Raw genomic sequence first — 13,081 nt, 5'->3', positions numbered from 1 at the left:
TTGCCTTTCATTTCATAAGGCTCAACAATGACCAGTACTTCAGAAGTTTTATTCCGACTCTAATTCAATTGTGGTATGATCTAACTGTTTTTAAAACATTCTATTTTTTCTTGTTTCCTTCCCTCACTGTGCTATTTTCCCTGTTGGGGCCCCTGGGCTTATAGCATCCTGCTTTTCTAACTAGGGTTGTAGCTTAGCAAGTAATAATTGGTGGAGTGAATAAAACTTCAAAAGATAAGTGTTGCACACAATTTATTTTCATTTATTTTTGAGTATTGAAAAAGTAATTACATAGTTTTGTTGCTGCATGGTGTACCCTGCAGTATTACCTATTATTTAATTTTGTGTTATTTTGCTTTATTTTTTAAAAATTAATTACTTAGTTTTGTTGCTACATGTGTACCTTGCAGTATTACCTATTATTTAATTTTGTGTTTATTGCTTTATTTTCTGGTTCATATTTCATGAAACCAATACATGATGCTCCTTTATATGAAAGTGGCTCAAGTGTTCTTTGGTTTTATTGTACAAAGTCTTGGTTCAGTGCTGTCACTGTTCTAAAGTTAAGTGGTAGCTGATGGAGATGCTATTTACTGTATATTGATAAGTATATATACTATTTTAATTTTTATAGTTAATTATATATTTTAATATTTTTATCATAAATTAAGTTTTGAAAGTACCCATTATTATTACTGTACATATAACTTTTTTTTTTTATTTATTTAATTTCACATGTATCAGTTTTCTCATTACAATATTATTACTATTTTGTTCAAACCAATGTGAAAAACATTATCACCCGAAATATCTTTAGTTTGTACGTGCATACAAACTGGGTCATTTAATTGGGTTACTTCTGGGCGAAGCCAGTTGAAGAATTATCGAGGGTCTCTGGCTGCCTCAACCTCCCTCCTGCCGAGTAGCTTGACTTAATGTTACATCCTCGTGCGACCTGCATGAGTTTCTTAAATGTAGATCCTCGTTTTTTATGTCCTACGTGCCGTGGACATAGATGCTCATCAGTGTCTCGTGATGTGTGTAGGGAGTGGTTGACCTCCCAATGGGAGAAGTTCCGCAGCCAATGGAAGAAAAAGGCTAAACGTGATCGCTCTCCTACGATGGCTTCACCTTCGAAGGAGAGTAAAGACATGGTAAGGGTTGTATAGATAGGAAAAATACAAATTGTTTTGAAAATTATTAGTTTCATGTAATTACTTTTTGAATATTTTGATTAAAATCATATATTTTCCAAGTAAGGTATTACAAAAATCACCTCAACAGTATCTTTGTTGCAAATAAGATATGTGGATTGATCCTCGGATGAAACTAGTGCATGAAGCTTGTAAATTTTTTTTTTATAATCCTATTGTAGTGTGCTGTAATTATTTTTTCTCAAAAGCAAGTTTTTTCTTAGTTTTATTTTAATTTTTGAATTAGTTTCGTATAAGAATAAAAGAAATATATTTTTAACGTTTCATATCTTTAAACATGCCCTCAAATTTTTTATTTCCAAATTGCTGAAGACGCCATTCCTTGGCACACCATGCGTTGAAGGACCAATCACGGTATTGATGTTGGACATAGGTCACGCTTGTGATATTATTGTGAAGTCTTCAAGATGGATTTACACTGCAAAGAAAATTTCCTTTCTAGGGTATGTATAAATTAGTATTTCGTAATTCCTCTCGGTGTGTGAAGTTCAGCCTTAAACAATTCACCATGGGTATAAAAGTGAAGTTAATACTAATGAATTCTCTGTACGATAATTTTTGTTCCAAAATATTGGATGGTTGTTTTAGTCAGTGGTCTGAATACAGTACTGATAATGTACTAGTAAACCTATTTCAGATAGCACTATTATTTGTTGTTTGTGTTTTTGTGTGTATGACAATTTTGTGGAGTTCAACATGATCTCTTTAGTAGTATTTCTGGACATACTAATTTCCCCAAAAAGTATTTGTTCATTGTTAATCTGTATCAATCTGAGAATGATGAAGTTGAAGAATTTTATAGTAAACACTTGGAAACAGGTGAAAATTGAAATTCAGAAAGCAATGATGTGGTTACAAGTCATTGTTCCATTTAGTTGTCACAGTTAGTTGTAGGAGATAGGAGTAATTAAATATAGAGATGAACAACTACTTCATAAATGTGACCAAATTAGACTATTAGGCACCAGACTTGCGTAGTAGAGGTGTTTGAAAATTTTTAAGTTTAAGGACACTATATCAGAAATAATGAATTTATTGCTGCGACTTAAAGTACAAAATTTACAGCACAAGGGAGGGTAGCAAAAACAGATCTATGTAAACATTGACTTGTGATCAGGTTCTAGTTGGAATATCTAACAGGGAAATTTTGATACTACATTTGCCTAGGTTTGTCAGCTTTTAACCCTAATCCACTATTATACCATATGTAAGCAAAAAAATTGTTCATACATGAATACAAACCCTCTTCATTTGTATGGCTTACAATCTATTATTGTTCAGCTATGACCAAAGGAAATTCTGTGGGTCTGGGAACATGTATGGTTGTCCTATGTTAACACTTGTGCTGGTTAGGAGCATAAGAGCCTGCTGCTCAATCCTCACTTCACTCTTGGTTGCTGTTCTAAACGGATGAGCACTCAACGCTGTCCATACTGTGCCTTGGTGGTTTTCCTTTTCAGTTCTTATGATCATCAGTGCCTCTCAAGTTTGTATGAAAACCTGCTGTGGCCTTGAAGGTTGTTCTTGAGGTACCTTGATGAGTCTGGTAGAGGTAGATACCCATGCTTTATGTCTTGGATGTTTGAGAACAAGTGTTGTATATATTCCCCTAGTGAGAGTTGTAGGGAGTGGTTGTCTTCCCAGTAGGAGAAATACAGCAGCTATCATAGGAAGAGAGCTAGAAGGGATCATGCCCCCTTTGCCTTTTCCTCCAAAAAGGGCAAGAAACAGAAACCTTCTTTTACGGGCCGGGATTTTTTCCTATCAAGACTTCATTATCGGAATTTCCAAAGTATGGCGGCCATTTGATAAAACAAGAATTGGTAGAAGTTATCTCAAATTATTCTTTGTGAGACAGAGATTATGATCCTCTGGTCTTGATATTAAACAACCCGTGCAGAATTTGTCACAGCACTACTCATTTATCCCCAATAGGTAAATCCTAGCGGGACACCATTCCCACTGAGCTGGTGTCCTGGTGTCCCTGGGCTGTTTGTTCTTTTCTCAAGGTATCGCATGCTGTTTATGAGCTGTCGCCCTTCGCCAACTCCGACTCTGACAATCCTATTATTGTGTTTTAGATCCGAAACAGATTTGCTCTTGAAAAAAATTTCACTGATGCTGAAGAAGGAAGCAAGTGTGCCTAAAAGTTATTTTATCTGAAAGGAGGAACTATTTTATCTACAAATTCTATTAGGGTAGAGCTCCTGGACAGATTATGTAGGTTTATTAATTCTGTATGTTATAAAAGAATGGACCTAAAACCAAACCTTGAACCTCCTATTTAATATTTTGCATTAATGATACATTTGGGTTTTATCTTCACATCTTGGATGTAATTTGAGAGATAGTTACTGAACCAAAAGTTGTCTATCTGAAGGTCATCCATAAAATTCTTTTAAAGGTCACCAAGGGTAAGCTGAGGTACTTTGCCATTATCTGTTTTGATACGTATGTTTAATTGTTTTGGTTAGTGAAGTTTGCGTTGAAAGGCCTTATCCAAAACCATGCTGAGATTCTGAGAAAAGATTGTGCAGCGTCAGGAATTCCTTCAGCTGATTAACCACTACCTTCTCGAATACTTTGGAGAGGACCGACCGTAGCGAAATTGGGCGATAGTTACCAAGATCTTCGGCAATTCCTTGCTTTATCAAAGGACAAACAGGTTTCCATTTGTTGTGAACGTCTGGACTGTAACTATTGATGACTGAGATAGATTACCAGTATGGTTAAGGAATCTTCAGAAATCTAATAGAAGTGTCATCGATTCTGCTAGAGTTCATTCTTTCAATCCATAACCGTTTTGATGACGGTCTCAACTCTATCATAAACATTGTTTCGTTGCATCGTTGCAGATTTAGTTGGGTTATACTTGAGCCGTTGATCATTGACCTCGTTGCCGGATAAGTTTGCACCAATGATAGCAAAAGATTCATTAGGTATTTCTGTAGATGCTGCAGGATCCCTTACCATTATATTAGAATTGCCATTTACTTTGCTTTGAGTAACTTCATATATGATAATCCATTCTGCAAATGCTGCAGGATCGTTTACCATTATATTAAAGTTACAATTTGTCTTGCTTTGAATATAACTTCATTTATGATATTTCATACATTTTTCTTTTTATTTCTTCCATTTATGGGCGGGTGGGCTGTGGCACCCTAGCAGTACCAGCTGAACTCGGTCGAGTCCATTGTTAGGTTGGAAGGAACGTAGAGAGTAGAGGTCCCCTTTTTTGTTTTTGTTTCATTTGTTGATGTTGGCTACCCCCAAAAATTGGGGGAAGTGCCTTGGTATATGTATGTATGTATGTATGTATGAATTTACTTATGAAAGTTTGATTTAGCTATTATAATCAGCATTTTTTTTCTTATTTTTTAGATTTTTTATACAAGTATCCGTGATTTAATTATATACAGGGTGTAAATGTTCCGTTAAACTATTTCTGAGCTTTTTCGTATCTGATGTTGTCTGTCACCCAAGGTGCCAGAGGTTGAGTTATTTTGTCTGTTACAATGGGAGTGCACAAGTCTAAGCTTGACATGAAAATGGTTGTGAAAATGTTGGCTTGTACATTAACATTATCAATTTTTAAGATTTAAAATTTCATCCATTGTCTCCTTTTATTCAATATGTTGCAGAAAGCTTCCTAACCATAGTCTTTTAGACTTCTGAAAGTTTTTATTACTTTTTCACGCTGTCTTCGTTATGTCCATAGTTGAGAAGATGACTTCCTAATCTGAGCCACGACATCCCTTTACATCTGCAGATGTACCCTTTTTCTTTACTATTTGTGATCACTACATCTATGAGACTGCTTGTGTTGGTTATTCGTGTAGGGTTATCTCTCATTTGACCAAAATCCATGATAGTTCTTATTGTCTGAAGTTTTGATTGACTAGCTAAAATATTATCATTTCCATCTCCAAGCAGGTATATGCTTTTATCCTTAAAGGCCATTGTTTGTATAATTTCCCCGAATGTATTAAAAACTTTTGGTATTTGACAAGGGCACCAATTATTGTAGTCTGTAATTTTCTCAACTGAACCCTAACCCAAATGGCCTGAATGTCCTGGCATGAAGGATGATCAGTTTTCACTTTTGCATGCAGTACCACTGCCTCTACCATTATCATTACAAAATACAATATATTAAAACAGTCTTTATCAATTAATTGATCTGGAATACTGGAATACCTGGGACTAATCATGTTTTTGAAATGCCTAATACGGTATGTCGGTATTTTTGCTGAAAATCATTAGTATAATTTCATCTGGACATTATGAGGATCTACTGTTTACATGAGCAATATTCTCATTTTGTTTTGCAATTTTACCTTTATTCCCTTTTCATATCTGGCCCTTGCTAATGATCTAATAAATACAATGAGAAAAAACACAGCTCTTATGACAGGAGCTGATTACAATCTACATCATACTTGATGGTTATTCAATTCACCAAAGTCAAAGCATCCCATTTTACTGATTTTCATAATTGATAGTCGTTCTCATAATTGTTTTTCATACTGGTTTGCATCCCTCCTCTCCATGCTGGTTAACTGTGGCTTGCCTCCCACAAAGCTGCTCTGCAGTAGGAGGTGATGTAGTCTTGTTTTTCTGTGATACTATTCCGTTGAGTTGAGTACTGGAGGTTGTGGTTTATGTCCTAGGTGTTGGCCTTCTCTCCATGCTGGTTGATGGTGGCTTCCTTCCCATATCTCTGCCCTGTAGGGAATGTTGTTTTAATCTTGGGTTTCTTTTTGGTATTTTTTTTTAAGCCAAGTACCTAAGGTTGTCAGATGGAATGTTTGCTGTTCTTTACTCGATTCCAGTCTTTACACACAAGGGCTATCTTCAGCTCCTGATTCTCATATTGATTTGTTGGACAGGAACGAAAGGTTTATTAAATTTCTTATTAATCTCTGGCACAGTTGTTCAATTAGTTTGTTATGAATGTTGCACAAGATTTTTCAAAATTCTGACCATCCTTTACATTCAGACCTTCCCGGACGGTATCACCCTGTTAGTAATAATAGGCATGCAGTTAATTCTAACAGTCGGGCCTTCTCTATCATGAGGCTCGTATTCCAGGTATGACCAAATTGTGGAATGATCTTCCGAATTGGGTACAGTAGTTGAATCTGTATAACTTCAAAAGTTCAAACTTGCAACAAATGTTTTATGTTGAACAGGCTGACATGTCTCTCTTTATAGTTTGTATATGAGAGATATGTTTGAATGTTGTTACTGTTCTTAAATATTTTATTGGTTTAATGTTGTTTGCTGGTCATAAAATATCTATTTTTAATTTTATTGCTTTTCATATAGTTTGTTATTTATTTCCTTTCCTCACTGGGCTATTTTTCTTTATTGGAGCCGTTGGGCTTATAGCATCCTGCTTTTCCAACTAGGGTTGTAGCTTAGCCAGTAATGATAGTAATATTAATGATATTCCCTCGTTGAATATTTTCCCATTTGTTTTCATAGGCTAGCTGCTCCATCTTTACCAGTCCTTCCATCTCAATGAATTGTTCTTGAATTTATTTTAGCCTTGTTTTCAAGCTATTTACATTGTTTCTACATCTTCACTCAGGTGAGTTATTTAATCTGTTGCAGCAAAGTGGGCCTTCTTACTTTCCATTAACTCTAAGTCGTAGGCAACAATCCCAGCTTTTGACAATACTTTTGAAATTGTGAAACCTTTTATCGCATTGTTTTCTCTCGACGCTTTTCGCAAGGAAGTTTTTATTCACGGTTTCAAAATCACGAAGAGTTTCTTCATCTATGTCTGTAGTTGTCTTTGCATTGTCCATCTTGTTAGGGTTTGTAACTGTTTCTGTACCAGTTGTGGATTGTAGGTTCTGATTTGTATTAGTTTCATGAAATAAATATTGATACTTAGTAGCTGAATACTTAACATATTTATATGAATAGAAGAAAACTATTTTGAAACATAGGAAATATCCACTAAAATCATAACATCGGGCATCAAAGGAGCGTTGTGCTGCCATGTGTAATCCCGTGCAAGGTCACAAGTAGAGATTCGACCTGCAAAGTTGTCTATAGTACTTGGGCATGGACATATAGATACGGCCGAAGCCAAAGTATTTCCATCCTCAGTGGCCAGTGTTTTAAGACATATGGTAACACCTTTAATCGAGAAGGACTTCCTTCCTATTCACTGGCAGAAGCTTCTAGGACACCTAGCCTCCCTAGAGAAACTGTTCGTGATGATGTGTCGTCGCTTAGTTCAGTGGGCAATAGAGTCAATGGTCGCAGACCTGTCTCCCAGTCTGCTCTTGTGAAGATCTCTCGAGATGTGAGAACTGGTATCTTGTGGTGGCTGAAGGAGGGGAATCTTTTAGCCGGTTTGCATTTATACCAAATCCAACTCTGGATTTTCTAATCTTTTCTGATGCCTATTGCCAGAGATGGTGAGCCGGTCTGAAAAAGGAACAAACCTCAGGACTATGGTCACATTACTCCACTTTATAGATGATAAAAAGGTCACTCGTTAATGACATCATGGCCATAGTGACATATTTCAACAATCAGCGCTTTGTATCCCACCTCTGTCAGTTGGCAGTTGGAATGCAGCATTGGGGACAGGTAAATGCTATTTATCTTTCACCCCGGTTCATCCTGGATAAAGTGAACGTGATAGACAATCAGACAAGTTGGTTCAGAGTAGTCTTTGGATATTGGCAGTCTCTCGTGACTTTGTTGGGTTCCCAACCAGACATGTTCGCCACACACCTGAACAGCAAAATTCCAATGTATTCTCCGGTCCTGCACGTAGCAGCAGTAATGGAAGACGCTTTCCAACATTCCTGGGAAAGGATAGACTTCTATGCATTTTCCCCTGTTCTGCCTGATCCATGGTGTCTTGAAGAAGAGCAATCTCACAAAACCAAAGAGTAATGCTAATTGTGCTTAAGGTGGCGTGGTACCTAAATCTTCTCACAGCACAGAAGTGTAAGAGAACTAACAAATTCGCTAAACCTTCTATGTCGGCCTCACGTGAGGCCGTATCTTCACGGCTGGAGGTTATCCAGAACCACCTACGAAACATTCTTTTCGAGACACTGCGGCGCAACTTTCAGGATCCCTCCATAAGTCTTCGCAGTCTCTATCAGGTAGAGTATTCACTTTCTGTAATTGGTGTCGTAGAAGGAACTATACTCCACTCAAGTGAGAGAATTACGTGGTCTCTCACTTCGTGTCACACTATAGTGGGTGGAAAGATCTCTTTGTGCTGGAATTCGTAGCAAAGACCCAAAATCCTTCGTTGAATGATAATAGATTTGACTCCTTTATGATTTCAGCATTCAAGGAGGGAAACTGATGATCTGAAGTCTGTTACTTCCTTCCTGTAAGAGCAGTCTGCCCCCCTTGGCACTAACATGTTTGTAAGCACTGGATGAAACCGGAAGCAAGTAACCAAGAATACCATCTCTTACTCGTTATGAGAGCATAACAATCATAGGGAGAAGCATCAACTGGGACCCCTTGCTAGGCTTACGACGACCGTGGTATTGCTGCAACCTTAACGTGCCGCAAGGACTAGTCTGTGGCAGGGGTGATTAGTGTTGGCCTTTGGAACAGACCGACCACCTTCATAACCCATTATTTATATTGTACACCTCAAATGTTTTGACTTTCTCCCTAGGTGCGGTGCTAGCCCTCCAACATATAATTTATAAATTAAAAACTATGCCTTGACAGATCAATGATAATTTCACCTCATCAGTTATTCTCAATATGAGTGTGGCATGAGAGGAGGATGGAATTGCCTTCGTTTCTATCTGAGGAGCCTTCCTTCCTTGCGAGTACAGTACCCACACTGATGACCACTTACGATGGTAAGAATACCATTGTGACATGACATGTATGCGATGTACAGTATTTCAAATTAATAACAAGCTGTTCTGGCACAAATCTTAACCTTGTCAGGTAGTGACTCCAAAATTTACCACCCTTTTTGAGGCTGATATCAGGATCAACTAATATGATTTGGTCATAATACAAGTCTTCTCTTTTTGGGTCAAGGGCAAACTCAAATCTCGTCACAAAATTTTCTTCCCCCTAAGGAAGACTTCCATATAAAGGACAAGAGATTGTATTTGCGTTAGAATAAACTACAAGAATTTTATAGCTATATAAATGTGGAGGCATTTATTTGATATTTCCTCCCTCAAGACTAAAGTAGGTATTAGTTTAGGCTCCTAAGTGTTGGTGAGAACATGGGCCAAACTGTGCAAGAGACCTGGTTATTCTTAAGTTTGTAGTTTTCAGTATTTATGACATCATCTTTCTTAAATAATTTACTTTGATATATGATACTGATAACACGTGATAAGTTTAGCTGGGTTGATTGGCGACTAATGTGGACGTATTGATCTATTCTTATAGCAATTTTCTCTTGTTTCAGAGCTCTTAACATTTTAGTCAGACTTCTGCTATCTTGCAAACAAGACGCTGAAACTTTGGATTAGCGCGGTTGGGGTGGAAGCAACACTTTCAAGGACAGACAGCAAGTAAAATGCACATGAAAAATACCTTACTCTGCACTAAAAAGAGATAGGTGGGGTTTTTTTATTTTGGTTCACTTGGTAGGGTGGATCTTTTAAGATTTATTACTGAAAGGTCTTTGAAACACTATTTCCTCCTCTCTTCCGTTTTTGTCTAGTAAGGTTATTTTGCATAGTTGCAAAGACGGGTGGCCCAGCCCCCATTAGAATGGTGGGACTTGTAAATAAATTGTTGGTTTCTCTACTTAAACATTTATGGTTAGAAAGATGTGAGGTTTATTTTCTTCTATGTTCATTCCATTTGGTAGACTGATGAAACACAGACTTTACAAAATCACCAATGAAGGAAAAATTCTCACAGTTCTGGGTCATTAAATATGTTAAAAAAAAACTTGGATTCAAAGTAAGAGATTTAAAAATAAGTAGTTACCCTTTTTACAGTTATATTGGAAAATTAAAAGACATTACATATTACAATGAAACATTAATTCCTTTTCACATTGCCTGTGAAGTCATATAAAACTAGTAAATTTGTTGAATATAGAAATGCTTTATCGAAATAAATATTCTTTGTGACATGTAAGTATAGTATAGTTTGTATACATCCTCTACCCATATCTGCTGATTGGTAACTTCCTTTGCTGTGGCTCATTTGATGCGGCTAATTGTAGTAAAATTACGAAGCACAAGCCGAAGTACCCATTCATTTTACTTCGCCTGGTTTTCTGATGGTCGTCTGCAGGAAGCAGCTCAGCACGGGTGTGTGATGGTTGTCTGCAGATAGCAGCATGGATGTTGCTCGTCGCCAGGAAGCAGCATGGCACAGTTTTGTTATAATAATCCACAGAACGCAGCGCTGTGTGATGGTCGTTTTCAGGAAGTAGAATACGCCGGCTGCGATGGTCATCTGCAAGGCAGCAAAGCAGGGCTGTGTAACGGTTGATTTCCTTGAAGCAGCAAGGCATGGTGGGTGACAGTCGTCTTCAGGAAGCATCACAGCACGGCTGTGAGATGGTCATCTCTAGTAAGCAGCATAGCTGTGTGTTGGTTGGCTCCAAGAAGCAGCACGGCTGTGTGATGGTAGTCTCCAGGAAGCAGCACGGCTGTGTGATGGTCGTCTCCAGGAAGCAGCACGGCTGTGTGATGGTCGTCTACAGGAAGCAGCACGGCTGTGTGATGGTCATCTCCAGGAAGCACGGCTGTGTGATGGTAGTCTACAGGAAGCAGCACGGCTGTGTGATGGTAGTCTACAGGAAGCAGCACGGCTGTGTGACGGTCGGCTACAGGAAGTAGCACGGCTGTGTGACGGTCGGCTACAGGAAGTAGCACGGCTGTGTGACTGTCGGCTACAGGAAGTAGCACGGCTGTGTGACTGTCGTCTCCAGGAAGCAGCAAAGCACGGCTGTGTGATAGTCATCTCCAGGAAGCAGCAAAACGCGGCCGTGTGATGGTTGGCTCTGGGCAGCAAAGCACGGCTGTGTGATGGTTGTGTCCGGGAAGCAGCAAAGCACGGCCGTGTGATAGTCGTCTCCAGGAAGCAGTAAAGCATGGCTGTGCGATGGTTGTCTCCAGAACTAGCACGGCTGTGTGATAGTCGTCTCCAGGAAGCAGTAAAGCATGGCTGTGTGATGGTTGTCTCCAAGACGCAGCAAAGCACGGCTGTGACGGTCGGCTACAGGAAGTAGCACGGCTGTGTGATGGTCGTCTCCAAGAAGCAGCAAAGCACGTCTGTGTGACTCGGTTACAGGAAGTAGCACGGCTGTGTGATGGTCGTCTGAAAGAAGCAGCAAAGCACGGCTGTGCGATGGTTGTCTCCAGAACTAGCACGGCTGTGTGATGGTTGTCTCCAGGAAGCAGCAAAGCACGGCTGTACGATGGTTGTCTCCAGAAGTAGCACGTCTGTGTGACGGTCGACTACAGGAAGTAGCACGGCTGTGTGAGAGTCGTCTCCAAGACGCAGCAAAGCACGGCTGTGACGGTCGGCTACAGGAAGTAGCACGGCTGTGTGATGGTCGTCTGAAAGCAGCAGCAAAGCACGGCTGTGCGATGGTTGTCTCCAGAACTAGCACGGCTGTGTGATGGTTGTCTCCAGGAAGCAGCAAAGCACGGCTGTACGATGGTTGTCTCCAGAAGTAGCACGTCTGTGTGACGGTCGACTACAGGAAGTAGCACGGCTGTGTGAGAGTCGTCTCCAAGACGCAGCAAAGCACGGCTGTGACGGTCGGCTACAGGAAGTAGCACGGCTGTGTGACTCGGTTACAGGAAGAAGCACGGCTGTGTGATGGTCTTCTCCAGGAAGCAGCAACACGGCTGTGGGAAGGTCGTCTCCAGGAAGCAGCAAAGCACGGCCGTGTGATGGTCGTCTACAGGAAGTAGCAAGGCTGTGTGATGGTCGTCTCCAAGAAGCAGCAAAGCACGTCTGTGTGACTCGGTTACAGGAAGTAGCACGGCTGTGTGATGGTCGTCTCCAAGAAGCAGCAAAGCACGGCTGTGTGATGGTTGTCTCCAGGAAGCAGCAAAGCACGGCTGTGCGATGGTTGTCTCCAGAACTAGCACGGCTGTATGACTGTCGTCTACAGGAGTAGCACGGCTGTGTGATGTTTGTCTCCAGGAAGCAGCAAAGCACGGCTGTGCGATGGTTGTCTCCAGAACTAGCACGTCTGTGTGACGGTCGACTACAGGAAGCAGTAAAGCATAGCTGTGTGATGGTCGTCTCCAAGAAGCAGCAAAGCACGTCTGTGTGACTCGGTTACAGGAAGAAGCATGGCTGTGTGATGGTCTTCTCCAGGAAGCAGCAACACGGCTGTGTGACGGTCGTCTCCAGGAAGCAGCAACACGGCTGTGTGACGGTCGTCTCCAGGAAGCAGCAACACGGCTGTGTGACGGGCGTCTACAGGAAGCAGCAAGGCTGTGTGATGGTCATCTCCAGTAAGCAGCATTGCTTTGTGTTGGTTGGCTCCAAGAAGCAGCACGGCTGTGATGATCATCTCCAGGAAGAAGTAAAGCACTTCTGTGTGATGTTTGTCTCCAGGAAGTAGTGTGGCGGTGTGTTGATTATCTCCAAGCAGCAGCAAAGCAGGGCTGTTTGATAGTCATCTCCAGGAAGGAACACGGATGTGTGATGGTGGTTTCCAAGCAGCAACAAAGCTGTGTGACGGTTGTCTCCAGGAAGTAGCAAAGCACAGCTGCGTGATGGTCGTCTCCAAGAAGCAGCAAAGCATGGCTGTGAGATGGTTGTCTCCAGGAAGTAGCATTGCTAAGTGATGGTTGTCTCCAGGGAGCAGCAAAGCACGGCTGTGTGATGGTCTTCCCCAGGAAGCCGCAACAAAGCTG

At 40.4% G+C, this 13,081-nt stretch overlaps 1 protein-coding gene across 1 annotated transcript; it reads left to right on the top strand.

The window, feature by feature from the left end:
- Positions 1–10,565: 10,565 nt before the first annotated feature.
- On the top strand, positions 10,566–11,196 carry LOC137633152 (S-antigen protein-like). The gene is made up of 2 exons (XM_068365310.1): positions 10,566–10,680; positions 10,811–11,196. Exons 1-2 carry the CDS (start codon positions 10,566–10,568, stop codon positions 11,194–11,196), a joined length of 501 nt encoding a protein of 166 aa, XP_068221411.1.
- Positions 11,197–13,081: the final 1,885 nt, after the last annotated feature.

Source organism: Palaemon carinicauda, chromosome 42 (genome assembly GCF_036898095.1).
Source record: "Palaemon carinicauda isolate YSFRI2023 chromosome 42, ASM3689809v2, whole genome shotgun sequence".
NCBI classification, from domain to species: domain Eukaryota; kingdom Metazoa; phylum Arthropoda; class Malacostraca; order Decapoda; family Palaemonidae; genus Palaemon; species Palaemon carinicauda.
The sequence above is the reverse complement of the archived record's forward strand: the minus strand, read 5'-3'. Positions and strand labels throughout refer to the sequence as shown.

Coding starts and splice junctions, on each gene's coding strand:
- LOC137633152 (XM_068365310.1), top strand. CDS start 10,566: ATGGCACAGTTTTGTTATAATAATCCACAGAACGCAGCGCTGTGTGAT. Junction 10,681..10,810: donor AGGCAGCAAAGCAGGGCTGT/GTAACGGTTGAT, acceptor GGCTCCAAGAAG/CAGCACGGCTGTGTGATGGT.